Source organism: Crinia signifera, chromosome 8 (genome assembly GCF_055691185.1).
Source record: "Crinia signifera chromosome 8, ASM5569118v1, whole genome shotgun sequence".
NCBI lineage: Eukaryota > Metazoa > Chordata > Amphibia > Anura > Myobatrachidae > Crinia > Crinia signifera.
In genome coordinates, this window is record NC_139224.1 from 136105960 (window position 1) to 136126982 (window position 21023).

Consider the following 21023-nt stretch of genomic DNA (forward strand, 5'->3'; position numbering starts at 1 on the left):
TCTCTGCCACTACAAGAAAATGGTCACCATTCTCTGCCACTACAAGAAAATGGTCACCATTCTCTGCCACTACAAGAAAATGGTCACCATTCTCTGCCACTACAAGAAAATGGTCACCATTCTCTGCCACTACAAGAAAATGGTCGCCATTCTCTGCCACTACAAGAAAATGGTCGCCATTCTCTGCCACTACAAGAAAATGGTCGCCATTCTCTGCCACTACAAGAAAATGGTCGCCATTCTCTGCCACTACAAGAAAATGGTCGCCATTCTCTGCCACACTGATGCTCAGTGAATAATGAGTACACCTGTGCACCTGCAGGGTGACCTGGAAAACATGAACCGTTGGGGGTACTTAAGGACCAAGGTTTAGAACCACTGGCTTAAAGAACAGTCAGTGCAGGACTAAGTGGATTGTATATTTGGAAATTCAGAATATCAAATGATTTCTTACCATATTAAACAGCAGTTTGTGCAGCTGAACATCCCATTACACCAGTGGTACCTAAACTGGGTGCTGTAGCACCCTGTGGTGCCCTAGTGTACTTGAAAGGGTGCCTTGGATTGGTGGTCTAGGACCAATGAAAATTATTTTTGTTCCATCTAATTGGAAAAAAAAACAGTGCTTGAGACTGCCAATCATAAAATGAGTCCTGTCCATCACCACATAATTGAGCCTAAGGATAGAAAGACAATTTATTTAACTTATATGGTTTTATAAATTTTAAAGCTTTTGACCTTCTGCTCCACGGAAGGTTTCTGTCCTCCCTGAGAGCTAGCCTTAAGACACCTGCGTTACGGTTTGACAGGTGTACCGCCCCAGGAATGCAGTGAAACTTTGAAAATCTTTCACCCTTGGCCAAGGTGGGTACTCCAAACATTTGGCTCCAGTTGGAAGAGATCACAAACCAAACATCATTCATTGTATTACATACAGAAGTTCCATTTTATTGTAGATATTAACAATATTAAAATAGCTAATTTTCCTTAAATGGTTTTAAAAACCACTTTGTTATCCACAAAATCCCTGGATGTTACAGAGGTGAAGTATTGAAATACAGTGAAAAAACAAAACAAAGGACGGGGTATGATAAACAAATAAATAAATAAAATGTCTGCCGTGTACAAGTTTTCCCGCTCACTTCAGTCAGTCAGAAGCCACTAGTCTTCCACACAATACGATTAGCCCTTTTGATAATTTTGCTATCCAATGTCAGTCATGTTTCTATGATCATTTACCCCGAACAACAGTCTATGTTATCCCATTCACAACTAACCAGCCCCCCCCCCCACAACTGTAAATTTATTAAGAGCAAATACCAAATAAAAGGAGATTCATTTACACTATAATAAGTATTAATAGTGGCTAAAAAGCAGCAGAAGATTTGGACCCACAAACAGAAGCATTTGTGGTCTACGGTTGCTGCCCATCTGTATATTCTCTATGTGGCCCTTATACATAAATGCAAGTCCTTAAAGTGTACCCATAACTTAACACACAATGGATGCAACCATTTTGTGGGCGGAACCAATGTCTGTGAGAAAGCAGCCTATCAGTTTACTAGGAACGAAAGACATCACTGAAGCATGAGGCAAAATGATTCCACCCACAAAATGGCCGCCTGTTAATTGCAGTCATCGCAGAAGCAACAATGACAAAAACTGGATTTCCAGTCAAAGGTTGTTGCCCTACGTTAATAGTTTGGCCAATGTCGGGTTTACATTCATTGCAAAATTCACAAATGCTGGCCTACTTCATTAGTCTTGAATCGCTATATTTATATACCCCCCATTAATGCGTGCAAAACATTGAACATTCTGTAACAACCAGGGTGTCCACAGATTTACATATTACAATATACCTCACAGAATCTGCAATATTGGCCATCAGTCTCTGACCTGTGATAGCTGAGCGTAGAACTAAAACTGCCAGAGATTAGCAAAGTATTGCAGGACACATACATTGGTGCCCCTGACAGTAGGAGTTTAAGCTTAAAATCCAGAAAAAAAAACCTATTATTTCAAGGTGTTCTCCTATCTCATACATTAGATAGAGATCTTCAGTGCTTGCTCTATAAAGTACATACATCAGTAGCAGTATCAGGTCTGTCCTGCAGTCAAAGGTCTTCAACTGATACCCTTTGGGGTAAAAATCTAGCTTGTTGGGCACGCAAGTCCTAACAATGTGACGGTTCCAACAGTGAGCTCCTTCCTGCACCCTCTGTGATGGTGTACGCTGAGAATGTCCTCATATACGTGAACTGTAGTCATTTTACAACCAAAATATACATATATACAGATCTGTAAACTCCAAAACATTAAGTTTAAGAACAAACAAAACAAAAAGCTTCCTAAAAATATGTACTTTGCTGGGAAACGGTGCCAAGGGCATGAGAAATGTCCTGACCATCCTTTTGTGACCTCAGGTTACAGCCATTAGTGTTCCGTTACCGCCAGCTGAAGGCACCTGCAACATATTCGGAAAATCTTTTTGCCGATGCCCCCAACGTTGGAGGAAGCGGGGGTACAGGCCTAGCAGAGGGAAAAGACGCCATCAGTTTCCCGCTCTTAAAACCGTGCATTCTCTGTGTGTATTGGTGTGATGTCTATATATATATACAGCTCCTTCAGCTAAAACATTATATTTCATATTTGCCACTCCGGTCACTGGAAAGATAAACACAAATAAAAATACATATTTTTTCCTTTTTTATATATATATATATATATAAAAAAAATTCTAGATATTATCAACTTCTATTTGGTATGTTACATGTGACTTTCTGTACAGGACACAATGCAGTCACTTTCTATATACAGTAGTGCGGTATGGCGGGAGTCCAGCCATAGTCGCAAAGGCGCTGTTGGGTATCATTCTTCCACAGATTCACGCTAGTCATTTGGTTTAGCAGCATTGGGGTCTGAGAGATGGCACAGAGTACGTGTCTCGAGATTAGCAACTGCTGTTCTTGAACTCTCCGTTCTCTGTAATGGACAGCTTGGTGGGATTGGTGGGGGAGATGCCGTTCCGGACTTGCGAGCTATAGCGCTCCTTCACTTGCGTCAGCGCGCTCATCAGCCGCGTGTTGGCTGCATCCAGCGAGATGATCCTTTTCTCCTGCAATAGAGTAAAGAGGTCAGTAAGATTTCTACCATCTGTCACGGAACATATGCTCTGGGCAGACCCGACTGATTTCTTCTATGCAAAATGGAACCTTCGTCAAGAACCAAAACACAGTGTTACCCATATATCTTATAAATATGCTGAAATACGCTGGTAGACTTTTATAAGGAGATTGATCTAGGTAGGTCCTTACAAGGCCTAGACTCATTTCTCCTCTATACAAGGACATCCATAAGTCACCATTTGCTGTAAATATGCTATTTCCTACGTTCACTATTCCTCAAATGGCTGCACTTAAAATGTATATACTTCCCATTTCTCCAGAGTTAGTTCTAAACCATAAATAACCAACGGGTTATGCACATAATACTGCCGCAGACTCTGTAACTGCGTTATACCGGGATATAAATGTTCCCCCGGTAATCTTTGCTATCGGTCCTCAATGCTAATTAAAAATATAGAACACAAGTTGCATAAACATTTTATGCTTTGAACACCTAATAGAATACACAATAGAGAGATTATTGTGTAATGTTTAGAGGTAAAATTATTCAATTATTCACCCAATCTGTCCTTGAACAATGTATTCCAGAGGGTCCAAAACTATCTATACATACATGAAGTGGGCAACATGGCTTACTGAGTTATATCTCTTCCTTTAGTGTTGTAATGACTCTATGAGCAGAGTTGAACACAGTTTGGGTTCTTCGAAGGGCCCATTCTGATAAATACAACTGCTTAGTCAAGGCCACAGAGACATGTGACGGGCCAGGGTGCTATTGGAGGCGTGGCTTGTGTCTAGAAGGTGTGTATTCCATCTCCTACATGGCTGGCCTGGGCCTCTTCTATGCCAGCAGGCAAGCCTGGGCCAATGTAATCAGTGCCCTCTCGGTTCCTCAGACATGTTGTTATTATTGGGAGCAGATATCTATTACATCAACTCCTAGTAACATTTATTATCATTTATCTTACTAATTAGTATTGTAAAACCATTATATTCCATTAGGATTGCCAGTTGTGAACCCCAATCTAGTGGAACAATCATTGTTTGAATAGGCTGTTGATGAGGTTGTCTTGTATCAGCCAGTGTACATATTGTAAGCGTATTCCCCACCAGGAGATGGTGTAGCCAGATCTGCATAATAATGACGTTAGTAGAATGTTTCATTTTGCAGAGAAGAGAATATGACAATTCACATTCTGAGGAGGCTACGAGGAGGACAGAGAGCCTAACAGGACACAGTGTAACGGATGGCCTGGTCACCGGCAGCAGAGGAGACACAGCAACATAGGAGTGAAGCAGCCAAAAGCTGGAACGGAACGCTTGTTCTGAGCATGGGTGATGGGAGGGTGGTGAGGGGGATGCACAAAGAAACAAAGGACCTATAATGCACTGCTCCAAACCCCATTCCAGCTCACAGGGTGCGGCAGAGGAGATGTGGGGCTAGCCTGCGGCCTCTGACATGCCATCCTTACACCTGAACACAGGACACTACAGGTACAGATGTACACAAGTCTTTCCATTCCTATCCCAATGTCACACTCCGTTACTATGTCGCACACAAAGCTTTAGGCATAACAGATAATCTACAGTATACAGACTATAACAACGTTACATACGATGCAGTGAACAGGAAACAGAATAGCACATGAAAGCCTAACCCATCAAATACACAGTTATTTACATGAACACTTTATATTGGTGGAATGTTACAGCAGTAATGCAATCCATTAACAGTTAGCACGCTCGTCCTTTATATCATGGAAAACATGATCTATTCTTCCCGTTATGAGGCCTGTGCGAGGTCTGTGGATTTACCTGGCTATCAGCGTGATTTATGTTCTTCAGTATCCAATACATTGTGTGCTAATAGCACTAACTCACATTACAGGGTGGAAGACAGAACTATTTCATGGACACAGATAATGACTGGAATAGTCTTTAACCTTTGGCAGAACAGTAATTGCTGTGAATGCTTAGTCCAGCGTTAGGCGTATATACATAATATCCTGTGCCTAATCCTCTTCCTTCTATCAGCCAACAGCCACATAGATGTGCCTGACCCTCCCAGGTGATAGAAATGGTCATTATTCCGCAATAACCGTGGTCACTATCCCACAATACACGTGGTCACTATCCCACAATACACGTGGTCATTAGGCTGCAATAGCCGTGGCCATTATCACACAATACATGTGGTCATTATACTGCAATATACGTGGTCATTAGGCTGCAATAGCTGTGGTCATTATCACACAATATACGTGGTCATTATCCCACAATACACGTGGTCATTATCACACAATACACGTGGTCATTATCCCACAATACACGTGGTCACTATCCCACAATACACGTGGTCACTATCCCACAATACACGTGGTCACTATCCCACAATACACGTGGTCACTATCCCACAATACACATGGTCACTATCCCACAATACACATGGTCACTATGCCACAATACATGTGGTCACTATCCCACAATACACGTGGTCACTATCCCACAATACACGTGGTCACTATCCCACAATACACGTGGTCACTATGCCACAATATCCATGTCACAGCGCTCTACCCATTACAGGGTTTTCCATAAAGACCAATGTAAATTCCTTTGAACATGAACCTTAGTAATCCGTATACATGTATAGTCATATGTAAATGGTGAATAATAAAGACTCGAGGAAAACATGTCCAACAAAAGCCCTGTATCCATCAGGCTATATCAAATGCAATAATAAACTCATTAAACAAACGAGAAAGCACCAGAAAAAGCCAAAGTATAATAATCTGAACACCAGAAGCAAAACATAGAGGATACAATATTGCACACTATAGAAGCCACAAGGGGGCAGCACACTGGGCCTATCACCTACACACAGCACTACAATATTTATGATGTACTGCCCCATCCATTCAGTACTCAATAGGTGTTCCTGACATTGGGAGTTATGAATTCCTAAGGAAGTCACAGGCTGCTCTGCCCATATATCTGTCATAGTCTACAGCCCTGTGACAGTATGACTCTCTACATAACAAAACATAGCTATACCCTAATTATATTGTATTCCAAAGGAGAACTGGACAGCGAGGAAAGGTGAGGAACAAATGACAGCTGCATCTAACACACCTCAGTCCTACGTACATTGGGCTGAGGTCTCTGGAGAATGGGCACCTCAGGGTCAAACGTAACATACTGCAAACATCGGTAGGTTCCCAGCGAGTATGGCCGATGTTCTAAAGCAGCATGCACTTACCGGGGTGGTTTTGCAATGACTGCTGCTTTAAAACAATGGCCGGAGTCGCCGGGAACCCGCCGATGCCTGCAGTCTGTTATATTTACCCCCTTATCTCTGAGAAGACCAAGAGGAGCTGGAATGTGTAGGAGGGCAGGCACAGGCCATGTCTGGGGACACTGCTTAGCTGGTAAGTGCACTTGCTTTACTTGCCTGTTTGCGTTACAGTCCCATTAATGACCTGTAATTTAACACAGTGGTGATGAGACTAATATGAGAGAGAAAATCAGCGGTTATTTCTGCTTAGTGAGGAAGGAGGCGGCATCCTCACAGATCGGCCAATGCCATTTCATGACAAGGGACAGACCATGTGACCTGGGTTATATAATGTGCAGTTCACAGGGGACACAGACATCTATAACAGTGATGCAACCCTGTCCTCCGATGACAACAGGGCTACATTATATCCCTGGCTGAGTCACGGCTGAAGCAGAGCACAGGTAAATGGGATTATTATTTACAAATGGTCACCAAGATAAAAATACATCCAGCAATAAAAAGACACAAAAAACTTTACAAAGGAGTTAAAATAATAAGTTGTGAAGGTTCCAGAGCGGGATTCAGTGACCCGTGGCTCTACAGCTGCTGTGATAATATATCTCAGCCACGTCCACATTATCTCTGTATACTGATACAAAAGCTCTCTCAGACCCAGTTTTTCCTCTTCCTGGACCTTTGAATTTCACCCTTAACTACAATACTGTACAACAGCTTGATCTGTTATCAAATCAAAGGCTTTATACCCACTGGTCTTAACAGGAAGTGTACACAAAACCTGTCAAATGCATGTCAACAGTTGTGACACCAGAAACCACTAGAGATACAATCTTTGGAATGCAATTTATTGTATTCACACGCATTCCACCTCCTTGGACTAGTTATGTTTGAATCACCCACGGGTTTGACATGCATTTGTAAACCACAAAAGCCAGTGAATAAGATATGAGATGAATAAATATAAGCATGGCAACACTACAAGTTCTAAGCGTTATTGCCAATACAAAAAGAGGAATCATGGTGAAACGCGTCAAATGCACTTATAAATGAATTTCCAAAAGAAATATTCTAGCTACTTATAAAATATGACATTTTGCTTTGATGGTTATGGAGAGTTATTCAATGGAAGTTTATGGATATTAAAACGCCCAACAAGTTGCTACAGGAGAGCGAGAAATAAGATAAAAAACAAAACTAGAAAACCGAGCAAAAAATGCACTCAGAAATACGTGAACATTTCTTAAGGATTCAAATAAAAAACACAAAAAGTTTACAGACCCGTTCATGCCATATAAAGTGGTATTTATCAACATGCATTTTTAACGAACACAATTTGGATCTTGAAATTATCTTCACTAGCTTCCGCACATTTATGTTAGGTTATACTCATCAACTCAGCGGAGGGCTCCATTATGGGCTAAACTATTATAAAAAAAAAAAAAAAAAAAATCAACGGACTAGGAACTGGTGACATCAGTGAAGAAAGAAACACACGGTGATGTCATAACTGCTAATTGACCATCAGGCTGACATTGGTTCAGACCACGAAGAGGCTGCGGTGAGTTTCTGTTCTCAGCTAAACAACCAACAGAAGTGAAATGCTTGACCACAGTTATACTGAACATTCATCTACGTTAGGTGAAAATGACAAGGGATATTGACAGACACAAATCAAGTTGCCGGCTTTTCTCTTATCCTTTTCTAGGAAATGCAGGTTAGAATATGAGCAGTAAGGTGCCTGCGTGTGTGGTGTACGTACCTGTGCATCAATGATTTTCTGCTTTGCATCGATGACAGCCTGCATCTCCGCATGATCCTTTTTCAGTTCCTCTTCTACTGCTATTAGCCTGGAAGGGAATGATGAGAGACAGGTGAGCGGAGAACTTGTAGCAGTTGATATGGGCAAGAGGAAGTCTTTGTCCGGAGCTCACCTGCTGATGACACTTTTCATTTGGCTGTCCTTCTCCTCCTGCTGCCGCCGCAAGCGTTCCTCGCTGTCTTCCAGCCGAGACTTGTACTCCATTAACAGCTTCTGCATCTGCTGTTCCTGCACCAGGAGCCGTCTCTCATACTCCTCCAGGCGACGGCTGGACACCTTCAGTCGCTCCTTCAGCTTGGCTATCTCTTGCTCATACTGGGAAGCAAAGGACAGGGCTCATTACAGACCGCTAATACCGGTTATCTAAGTAGAGCAGTACTGCACCGGGGCTGGCCATTCAACACATCCACCAACAATACAATTTACCCTACATTCAAATATCCAGATTTGTACCACTCCTAAAGGTGAATGTGCTAACAGTCTTGGCCATTACACACAACGTAAAAGGGCACACAAATGCTCTTTCCAAAAAGAAACTATTCATTTGGTGAAGAATTAAGAAATGTCTATTTAATATTTGTGTGTCAAGAACATTCCTAACATTTATAATAGTGTTACAAAGAGTTGCATGTTACCAGTACAGATGCGTCCTCATTAACCACTTAAGTGGTATGCCCAGAAATCTTATGGGGCCAGCTGCACCGCTGGCGCTAACCACCCCCGGAAGATTTCTAGGGCTAATTCACTGGGGACCACCAGCACTGATTGCATGGCGCCCGGGTATCAGCATAAATCCATTACAGTCTTAAGCCTGCCCCCCGGACTTCTACTAGCCATTCCTGGGTGCCGCAAGGCGGCGGGGAAACAGCACCGATGCTGGTGATCCCTCCCACCAATCCACAGGCATCCTCCCCCCCTGAACAAACCCCCATTTAAAAACCACACAGTGAAAGGTGTTTTTAAAAAAATACCCACCATTGAAGGGATTAATCTAGCCACAATAAGCCATGCACCCTGATATGCGAATAGAGCGCACAAGAAGACTTTGCAGATTACAATACTATGCAGCATGCCTATATTCTGTGCGTGGCTGTATCTGTGCGAACCAAAACTTTTAAAAGCAGGTATCCATTGTACCCCCTTGCCCACTCCCATCCACCATCTCAGTTCCTGCTTGGCGGGCACTGGATAGGAAAGGGGAAGGCTGCAAGGCTTGCCTCCAGTGTTACAGTGGGTGTGGGTTGAAGTGGAAAGGCTGGCCAGCATCCTCCTTATGGCGGGGGACAGCTCTGACAGGGTTGAGGGGAAAGCTGGAGGAGCAACTGATCAGTGAGCTGCGCTATCAGTGCTGTGCGACTTTTGGCCACATCTTTGCTGAGTGGCAGGGAAATTCTGCCGGGCGAACCGCATGAGAGGTACCCGTGCTATCGGCCTAATTCAGACCTGATCACAAAGCACTTTTCTCTTATAGACAAAACCATGCTGTACTGCAGGTGGGGCAGATGTGATTTGTGCAGAGAGATTTCGATTTGGGTGTGGTGTGTTCAACTTAAATTGCAGCTAGTATTTACCCTGCACAGAAACAAAATAACTCTGCACGTTCCATCTGCATCACGTGCAGTGCAGAATGGTTTTGTCCATTAGGGAAAAAATGTGCTTTGCAATCCAGGCTGAATTAGACCCTGTATCACTTGCTGCCATAATTCATTGCCCCATTCTCACCTTTTCAGCAGGTTTCACTTCATCCTTGTTTTGGTCCGCAGTTTCCTCCTCCTCATCCTCATACTGACCATTATTTAACACCCAGGCGGCCGTCCTTTCTACAGGAGACATAGTTGCAGAGTCCACAGGCGATTGGACCTGGAAACCCGGAGTAACAATGGATGTAAAAGAAGCAAACACTGATTTTGTTTCTGGCCAGTACTTACACACTGCTGGATCATTAAATGGAGACAAAGCGCTGAAAATCCTTGTGTGATCTATATTTGTTCCAACAACAATAATACTGTGTACCAGTAATATGTTGTATAGAAAAAACAGATCCACCCATATAATCTGCCAAAGAACCCAATACTACAGTTATTGTTATCCATCTCTTCTCAGTTATAGCTTCAACAATACCATGGAGGTAACAGAAATGAAAGAAACAAGCAAACATGTACAGTGGAAAGCCACAAGAGGGCGACATTGCCTCAACAGCATCACGCTACATGACCGAACTCTTGTAATGTTGTTTGTAAATGGACAGCATTAATCTATGTATATATTTTGCCATTACAGTATGTTCTTTACAAAGCTATCAATGTATAGCAATGTTCTAGTAATTGGGCTATACCTAATTTGGTGCTAGCATTTGCAGAAGTCATTAAGTAATATTAGCAGATAATGATCTCACAATATAACAGCATTGGGATGAGGACATGTAGCTATGTGTCACACTGATGTGGCAAGTTCCAGAAAAGAATGGAAATGTAACTAAACAGGCAAAGAGGTGGCAGACCAGTCCCTAACCCTATACCACACCCATAGCCCGGTGCCGGGTGGGGTCCCCACAGTCATTTACCCGACTGTTAAAACACCGACAGATAGGTTCCCGACAGCCATCGGCTATTCTACCTCGTGGGGGTCCAAGACCCCCATAGAGGGAGAATAGAATAGGTGGCGTGCCCGCAGCGTGGCGAGCCTGCAAGGGGCTTTGTTGCGCTCACCATACTGTCTGAGCCCGGCCAGTCGGGATCCCGACGTCAGGCTAATGACTGTCGGGATCCCGACTATCGGAACCCTATACCACACCCATTATAGCCATGTCCTGCCTACAGTATTAACATAGTACTGTACTAAGTTAACATAGTAACATAGTACTGTACTAAGAATATACATTGCGTACCATTTAACCATCACCAGTGCGAAGGAAAAACTCAATGAGATCAGGGCTCTTACATAAGAAGTGTGGGGAGTGCAGACAGGACGCTGCTATAGATAATATTACATGCAAATCTCCCTCTAACAAGAGTTTGAAGAAGCACAGTGGTTGGGATTTCCCGAACTTTACATGGTCCCATCCCGGCATTGTGATCAACATGTGAGGGGGACAGAGGTTAGAGAGAGGATGTCAAGTGTTTCCCAAGGCTTGATCATTCTAAGTAGCTAGTACACTATGTCAGCATGCATTGTTATACTGAACCTGTGACTTTACAACCCAAGTACCGAGTACACTATAAGCAAAGTAAGTCGGAACATTCAGGGGAAATGCAAATAACGGGAACCGTGCCAGGGATCTTTTACTATATAGTGCAAGAAGGATCGGTGTAGGAGAACACATCTGTATGGCATTTGTCAACTTTACATGACGTTTTCCATCGGAGATGGAAGCAATTCTTCACATCATATTTATTGGCCATTTATTACTATTTGTGTTTATTTTTGCTACTATAGGTATCCAAACAACGACTGAAATTAATTGGATTGGAACATATGACCTAAATAAACTAGTGTCACACTGAGAACGATGGCTCGGCATTCCGCCTGAGCACCGGCTAATACGAAGCGCTCTGCAATCGGCACCCTCACCTGTTGTGTCTGCTGGCGGTGTATGGCTCGTAGCTTAGGTACAGGACTCTCGCGGGAAGATGTTGACTGCTGTCTGGAACGATTCCCATTCTGCACAGGCTCAGCTAGTAGAGTGGCAGAGATGCCCGACATGCTGCCCGTGCTGCGTAGAGAAGCGCTGTGCGGTAAGGACTGTGGAGCCTTCGCTCTGGCACCAAGAGCCGCTTGGTCAGTCTTCCGTATCTGTGCTTGCCCCGTGCTATTCTGTCGTGGCAGTGCTATAGGAATGGGCCTCTCAGGCATGGTGTGCCTCCTACTGAAGTCTTCACTTTGGGAACTCCTTTTAGTGAAGTCTTCCATACTGCTATTGCTGGGCCCACTGAGGATGAACTCCTCACTGTTACTCTGGCTTCGAGAGCTGGCAGTGCTCAGGTTTTCAAGGCTAGAGTCCACAGATGCCTTGGGCAAGGTGGGTGGTGGGTTGTTGAGGTGGTACACAGGGTTTTGGAAAGAGAGAGGCTGTAGGCTACTCTGCTGACTCAAGGCTGGGTGTAAGGGTCTCCTAACTTGTGGAGCACTTTGTGGTGTGCTCTGGTTTTCCCGTAACTGCTTGATGGTAGCAACATGTGCAACAGACAACTGGCTGCCCGTTAATCGCAAGGGTGGCTCCTGGACGACAGAGGAATGCTCACTATGGTTCACGGTAGAGTCCTGCAGGTCCATCAAAGACACGCTACGTCCATTGGGCAGTACATTCTCCCGTTCATCTTTGTCAGAGTAAGACATGCTTTGGATAGACGCCTGCTGTACAAGCAGCAAGGTCTTCCCCCTGAAGTAGTTGTCTGTGTTTTCAATGATCGGAGACTTCAGCTTCAGAAGTTCACTGTGCAAGAAATAAAAAAAAAAAACATATTTAGAAATCATTAAAAAATCACAGTATCTTATACATTGTGTAACTACTGCTCATAAGAACAATGAGCAACTGAACTATTGGGACCAATAATATTCTGTATACAATAATGCTCCCCCCATATAACTCCCACTGCAGCGATGGAGATGGGACAGACTAGAAAGGACATCATGATATGTCCTGAATAACTCATCAACATGGTGGGCAGATTTTGCTGAACAGAATCCAGAAAACACAGAAAAACCCCAGGATACACTTTCGCTAATATGACTGTGGGGGTTATTCAGAGCTGATCGTCGTTGTGCGAATTTGCAAAGCAATCAATTAGCAAATTAATGCGTATGGATCGCAGTACATATGCGCGACACCAAACAGCGTAAAAAAAAAAAAAAAAATAAAATTTTTTTTTTTTTTAATTTGAAATCCGGCCGAAGTTTGATTGACAGGAAGTCACCATATGCGGGTGGTAACCGCCCATTTTCGAGAAATGTTTGCAAGCCATTCGCAGACTTGCACAGGGCTTTGCAATTTTGCACAGCAGCGCTCAAGTCCGAATAACCCCCTATGTGTGAAAGGAAAGAAGAAAACCTAACCCGGACTAGCAGCATCTGTCAAAGAAAAGCAATGGTGAAATACACTAGGCTAATGATCACCGGACTGGAAGAGAACAGCCGGGGAAGGCTATTCAGTGCACAGCTATTAGTAAGGACAATACACACAGGACAAAGATCAAAATATCATATCCCTCTTTTCCTACATGTCAATGGTTTTACTTCCTGTGTAACTAGCCGTTAATTAAGCAATTAAAATAAAACGTGAAAAAGAAGATATATTCAAATTATATGTGCTCACCTGTCAGAAGGGTCCTCGAAGATCTTCTGGAGTCCAGATGATAGGCTGCCACTTACATTAGGGGTGGAGCTGTGTTCACTGAACCGTCTGAGCTGTTGCTGGATGGGAGTGGGATTGGTCAGTGATTTGGTGATGTCAGCGAGGATGCGAGGTAGCGGTCCCAGTTTTTCCACGGTGGCCTGTAGGAAGGAATTTTCACCCTGATTGGATAAATTGCGTGGTAACATCCGCCATTGTGACGGGGAAGGCCAAGAACGGGGTTCGGAGGGCAGGTGTTTTTTATTTATTTTTTCATATGAATGTGTGAGCGCATTTGTATGAGCGCAGAGCCGTATTATCAACCACGATGTGACGGATGGAGGAGACAGGGTGCAGCCAGGCATCGGGGTAGGAAAGGGCAAGGGAGAAAAGGAAATAGAAGAAATTAGGTTGGCTCAAAACCAGGAAGAAAATAATTAATACATGCTTAACAAAACTAAAACTACTGCCATTCCAACTCAAAACAGACATGCAAAGCGGACGTACTACAAAAAGATGCTGGGAAAGTAGGTGGGGAAGTCTGGTGTCAGCATCCAGTGGTGAGTAATAAGGACCTCCAGGTAAGGGAGGAGCATGCTGATGTTCTAGACAAGGAAGGAGCATAGAGAAGTGAATCGTGTTACGGAGAGGACGGGTTCTCTAAGGGCTCAGCCAGGTGTTGGCGCTGCCATTGAACAATGTATGTAGAACATGGAGGACTGTAGGTGAAACCAGTTGATCAGAAGAGCACACATCAACCACTAACATATCAGAGGTTCATGACACCACAACACAGCTAGCGACATTATCGCAAACCAGAAGACAGAACACAAAGATATTATCCTACTCAGCGGTGGAAAGACACACTATATCCAGCACCGTTACTCTAATACTCACCTGCAACCGCTAAGAAACATAATTCAGTAATTATACAAAGTCACAGCTTTTATGTTAATTAAGTTTTAAAAAGTGTTTTTAATACTTACAAATGAGTGAGGCGTTGTCGAAATTAGTATTACACACAGTGATTGGCTGAGGAGGCCAGAGGTACCCAGCGTGAAATCTGTCCTAATTACGGCACCTCTATGTGCCCCAGGGATAGTGGACTGTAGGTGGCCCCTGGGTTAGGTCGACACAAGAAATAGGTCAACTTGGCTAAGGTCGACAAGTTTGGAAGGTCGACACAAGCATTAGTTCGACAATGGGAATGTTGACAGTCAAAAGGTCGCCATGGTCGACATGTACACCGTTAAAGTGTCCTACGCATGGCTAGCTGCGCTTGGCACACTATTCTTTTTTTCTCCCCCAAGCCCTAGTGGATGGTAGGAGCCATGAAATACCACCTGTCAGCATATGTAGGTAAAAAAAAAAAAAAGCTCATGTCAACATTGTGACTGTCGACGTTAGCCAATCTATTTCATGTGTCGACCTAATGACGTATCCCACATTTTCATAGTCTGCTAAGTGTCCTCTACGTCCCTTTCACAGCTGCTGCATTATTTATGAAATGTTCCTGTTAATTAAGGAAGAGCTCGGGGACCTTGGTTTCTGGGGGTATTATTAGACACCGATGCTGGAAACTCAGTTTCAGCTGATCCCTAAGGGTGCCCAGCAAGATCTTAGGTTCAACTCAATCCAGCACTCTGTGTATGGCATTCTGTCATCCAGGACACTGGTTACCGACATGTTACAGTATTGCCGCGAGGCGTACGCAAGGGCACATGCATTGCCGCAACACTATGACCCACTAGATTGTAGTAGTCGCACCCGCAGGACAGCAATGCTTAGTGAATGGGAAGCGGGAGCTGGGTGTGTGCACTGGGTATGGCTCCAGAGGTAGAGGTTATAGAACTTCATCTAATATATCATTTACGTTGATTATCTTGCTGAATCTAATGTGTCGTGTCCATGTCGTGGATATAGACGTTTTCATATTTATTGGTAGGTTCTCCTTCATAATAAAAGTCTGACCTACTTATTTAGCGGCTAATGTAGTTACCCTTCTAAAGAGACAAGGGGAGAAGTTTCCCATAGCAACCAATCAGCTTCTGCCAATCATAGACGTAAAACATTCTTGAAACCATGAGCAGAATCTGATTGGTTGTTATGGTCAACATCTTTAGTCATTCAATGGCATGGATCACTGGAGAAGTATTAGAGAGTGTGTGCCTGCGCCAAACTGCAGGGCATATTTATCTAAGCTTAGAGAGAGAGGATGTTCCAACCACCCAGCTTGTGTCATTTTTCTAACGTGTACGTGGCATTTAAGAGGTGATACTTTATCTCTCTCCAAACTTTCACGAATCTGCCACGAATCTGCCCCTGCATTCCTTAAAGAAATCACTTACTAGCTTCCTAAGAATAATGGCAATGATGGCCAAAGCTCTATCCTTCAGGAGGACTATCTCCCATGGTGCTCAGCCAGATACAAACACATTTATTCTAGCAAAGCATGATGGGATAAGTTGTTAATAAGAGCACATTAAGGTAAGCACCCTGTGTCCTTTTGGAGAAAGAGCACTATATAATCAAGATTATAATTTTTTTTATTACTATTATAAATGGTCTGAAGACAATGAACATAAGTTATATCTGCAATGACCCATGGTTGCTGATTTGTGTAGCTAGTTAGCAGTTCCATGTTAGATCAGTAATGTTTCCCCCCTGGTAACCAGCAGAATGAAGCAGCTGTGATTGTGAATACCTTGCCTACAGTGTAATGGTCCTCAGGTTACATAGAGTAAAGGCCACCAGTCCTTAGGACGCGTTACCTTATCTAGCTGAGACACCACTTCCCACAGGAGACTGTGCAGGACAGAGAGCTCCCTGCCCAAGTCAATGTAACCTTCAAAGCCTGGGGTGTTGGAAATGGTATCCGGGTTGGAGATCTCCTGAAGGAATCGTTTCATCCCACCCCACTCGTGCTCCAGAAAGTCATTCATAAAAGCCATGTATTCTTCCTTATTGCCGAACCTGTGTTAGATTGGGAAGAATATATTAAATGTAATCGTAAATATTAAAACTGTTAAGGAAGGTGCTCATACATAATACACAGTAGCACACACAGGGGGGGTTCCCGACTACCCAGAACCCCTACCCTCGACGTACAGTACCCAGAACCCCTACCCTCGACGTACAGTACCCAGAACCCCTACCCTCGACGTACATTTTTCCCCTATCTACACTGCTATGTAGAGGATAGAGGCAATATGGATAGTTACTCCCCAATTCCCTGCATATCATATGGCTGTGCCACAAGGGAGAGGTAGTATGCAAGGTATCAGGCCATGTCAGAAACCTGAGCTGCATCAGAAAGAAGCATGTACATGTATGTGTTATGTCTAATATATGCATATATCTAAATGTCTTAAGTGACTTCCCACACTCACTTTGCAAAGTTGGCAAGGTTTTGGATGACCTTTGCAATTAGCGTCAGAGTCCGTGACGTGCGATCGTCAGGATATTCCTGCATTAGGCCAAAGAGACTCGGGGACATGATTGATGGGCAGAGGAATCGGAGGAAGAGGGAGGCGCTGATCAGCCTCTCGCTGATATCCTGCTTCCCTCTGTTAATACATTGCTGCTTCCAAGATGCAAACACTTCTTTTAGCTCCCTTGGGAAAACACTACAATAAAGCAGAGAGACTGTTAGGGGGAATAGAACACAATTTAATAACTGTGAAAAAAAAAAGTAGGACAGGATTCAAAAACAACCACTGTTTGGCATAATGTTATAATCCAATATATAGAGAGAAATAACAGAATACGGCTATCAGCAAGCAAATATGGAAACGTGATTTGTAAGGGCCTGTCTCCTCTATTCCTTACCCACTATTCCTGCTGGCAGCTGGCGACCTGTAAGCTTCGTCCCAAAGTACACCAAGGGCCTAATTCCCATTGGCTAAGCACCAGTCATTCGCTGCTGAGCAAGTGGATAAACCCCCCCCACGCACATGAATCCCCTCGGATGCATGCAAATGGATGTGCACACTTACATAACTATTTGCATGCAATCGTATGGGATTTATCGCCGAATCCCCCTGAAAAGGGCCCAATTTGCAGGTGAATCACCCTAGTGTATGGGGCCACTCCTTAGCACAGCCAATTTAGAACAAGCTACATCTTTTGCTTTTAAATTATGTAATGTTGTAAGTATGTAAGTTGCGGGATGAGCGTTACGATAGCGCCAGGGGGGAGGATTATAGACAAAATACTTACTGTAATGCAGTCCATCATCAATGCTGGAGACGTCGCTGATGCTTGAACCAGGTGAAAGAACTCTGAGCAACCAGGGATGTAGGTTGATATTTTATCATGTGACTCATGCAGACATGATGAAGGTCAGCATGGTCATTGGCATGTCGACATCCTCATGCCGGCCTGGTGCATGTCAACGTGATAAACGTCAAGCTAAATGTAGCATCCTTGTTCTATTTATAGAACTGAATGACCCCATTAATCAGAGGTCAGTTGTGTTTTCAAACGGCTGCAACATATAGGTAGCCCCCCCCCACCCCCTCCGTAATTTATTAAAGGATAACGTCTAGTGTTCTCCTGGCCTGTGCGTACAACATTATATCCATAACTTTAACCGGAAGAAATGTAATGCCGCTTATCAATAGGTTATATTTGTTCTTTGGATTACACAGAGCTCACAGTTACAGTTTGTGAAAGAAAACCAGCACAAGTTAGCACAAGGAGTTCTGTGTGTCGGAAACACATCGGCTCATTGTGAGGAAAACAAAGAGCACATTTAAAGCTGGTCATAAAAAACATTGCCACCACCATAACATTATACAGTGATAATGTGACTGGGGCTGGCGTGCTGCCAAACAAAAAAAAAAACACACATTCTTTCCATATTGTTGGATTACCCATGTTACAGCAGTTTTTGTGACGCTACATGTCCATATGTTACAACTCCCAATATACAAATGGATCCGTGGTCAACTATCCCACGAACGACTCGCAATTTCTGTGGCTAGCGGCCAAGCTGAGGGAGGCCGCATCTGTATATAGTTAAAAACACTTTTACGAAGGGAACCTTTAAAAAAAATGGACATGATATAATGATCTATTGTATTAATTTTCACACCTCCCAATCTTGCCGATGTGAGGGGACTATCCCTCAATAGGAACGGTTGCCCAATTTGTGGTGGACAGTGTGGAAGGAATGCATCCATGTATATTTATTTAATAAAAAAAAAACCACACAGATGCACACTAGCACAGTGTGGTCTGTATTTCAGAACGGATATGCAGACCAGACCTGTGCTACAAGCACTAGAGCAGAGAGCAACACACAAGGCAGGGAAGAGGAACACACACACACACATATATATATCGCTAAAATTGCCAGCGTTGCTCACAGCGACTGTTTTTTTTTAGTATAAATAAATACAAATACAGTCAAGTCAATCAATTGCAGTTTACTTAAATATTGCACCCCAAAAAAGAACGGTTGCTCTGAGCGGCGCTGCCATTTTTAGCGGAAATTTTGAGGATCTCTCACTGCAACATTGGCACTCAAAGGGTTAAGCCTTCATAGTAATGTCTGATATACATCAATTTGTGTTCTTAAGCAATAAAACAAAACTATATTTAATATATATATATATTTATATATTATATTTTAAATTGGTTTAAAATTACACTTAAAAGAATAAGGAATTCCTGTGTCCTCTGCAGTTTTTCTGTCACATACAAGAGTCATTGGGTTTCTCACCAGTAGGAATTGATGATCTTACAGAAAGCCAGCTCACAGCACATCTTTAAATTACTCTGGTGCTCAGCAAGCTCGCTCGACGAACATTTGCTGGGATCCACCTCGCAGTTCTCGTCTGACTCATACAGGGCCTTGATAAACTCTCCTGGGGACAAAAAAAGGAAGATATTCCAAACGAATGTGAGAAGTGGATGGAGAACACAAGGGTAAAGCCATATAACTATAGCAACAACCTTCACAATGTTTTTTTTTTTTTGCAAATAGCGTCTGAAAGTTCAGTCGCAATATCTCACACGGTTATTGTACAACCTCTGCCCTTGTCTCTCACCTAGAGCGTCGTGGAGGTATTTCTGCCCAACCAACTTCAGATATTCCTCAATGGCTTTGGTGGCAAGTGTATTTTCCCTGAATATTAAGACATCATGGTCGCCACATCGGTCTACCTCGGACATCACCAGATCGGTTAGGAAGTCCTGATAAAACAAAAAAACAAATAAAAATTTAATAAAAAAAAACAATGCAAAATGTAGCGTGTGGCATAAAGCACAATGAAATCAGAAGCATGAACGTAACAATAAAGCCACCAGAGGTACTGTGCTCTTGGTGTCAATAACTGATTCCCTTTCACCTTGGCCAAGGAGCTAAGGACCTTGTTTAGATCTGTTCGCAAGGTTGCGTATTTTCGTAGCTTAGCGAACAGGTAAACGCTGCCCCACCTAACACCCGTCCCCCCACCGAGTAAATCCCCACATTTGCATGCGGCCGCACAAAGGAAAAAACGTTGGTCGCTCGCCATTGAATGATTTTTCCTCTGTTCGTAATGAAAATCAAGCCAGGGCTTATTTTATATTTGAACGCTGTCCTCCGAATTCAGGGCGGGTGCTGACATCATGTGACGGTCAGCCTTCCACCCCAAGTAGGCATTGACACGCCTGCATATCCGCGCATGCGCAAATCCCGACCATCGGAGACAAATTCGTCCCGCTACAAACAGATCTGAATTCGGCCCCTAAGTTGGAAGCTACTATTTAACATAAAAATTGTGCCGTTTCCAATAAATGCCAACAACTAAGAGCATCTTCATTCTGTGAGATCAGTCATACATGTATTTTCTGTCACTGCAATGCTGGCATGGTAGTTGCTAAATTCTAGTGGGCTAAAGGACCTTTCACGCCCAGGGGGAGGAGCAAGGCCGGGGGTGCTTGATCCTTCACTATCCACGCCACCACTGGTTGCCTTTAGTAACCAGGTGGCGAGCGGAGTGGAGCGAACAACCATGCCCGAAGCGTGGCGAGCGAAGCAAGCCTGCGAGGGTCCATTTGGGACCCTTGTTCGGAGCTTGCTCCTCCTCTGTCCGCCCCCTCTCCTCCCCTGTGACAACAGGAGGTCCCTTAACCCACTTGAATTTAGACGCATGTTGGTATGTATCAGAAGCTAGTGCACTGTAAGATCGGATAACTAAGATTACGCCGTATCTTTGAGCAGTAATAACTCTTAAGAATGTTGGGAGAAGTAAGTTTGCTCTGTAAAACAAAAAGATAGTGCGATTATCACCTTTGGGTATCCCAAAACAGGCCACATCTTGTATATCACAGTCAAAAAGTGAAAGTAATAGAGTGTCTGGCATGATATGCAGAGATTTGTGGAGATAAAGATACAGGTTATTCTTAAACCAGTTGTGGCTTCTGCAGGTCTAGATGGGTTAGTGACTCCATTGGATGCACGCT

At 43.5% G+C, this 21023-nt stretch overlaps 1 protein-coding gene across 8 annotated transcripts in view; it reads right to left on the reverse strand.

The window, feature by feature from the left end:
• Window positions 1-2719: 2719 nt before the first annotated feature.
• Window positions 2720-21023, reverse strand: part of RASAL2 (RAS protein activator like 2) — a 265534-nt gene continuing 247230 nt past the window's right edge. For 5 of the 8 annotated variants that reach the window (XM_083157243.1, XM_083157240.1, XM_083157247.1 and 2 more), the window contains 10 exons: window positions 19625-19769; window positions 19297-19441; window positions 16961-17197; window positions 16343-16544; window positions 13554-13753; window positions 11813-12674; window positions 9965-10102; window positions 8355-8557; window positions 8183-8270; window positions 2720-3118 (listed from right to left, as the gene is read on the reverse strand). In XM_083157243.1, coding sequence (XP_083013369.1) covers window positions 2954-3118; window positions 8183-8270; window positions 8355-8557; window positions 9965-10102; window positions 11813-12674; window positions 13554-13753; window positions 16343-16544; window positions 16961-17197; window positions 19297-19441; window positions 19625-19769 — 2385 coding nt within the window. In that variant the 3' untranslated portion in view covers window positions 2720-2953. The remainder of the gene's footprint in view (window positions 3119-8182; window positions 8271-8354; window positions 8558-9964; window positions 10103-11812; window positions 12675-13553; window positions 13754-16342; window positions 16545-16960; window positions 17198-19296; window positions 19442-19624; window positions 19770-21023) is intronic. The other 3 variants (XM_083157244.1, XM_083157241.1, XM_083157242.1) reach the window with 2 other exon arrangements.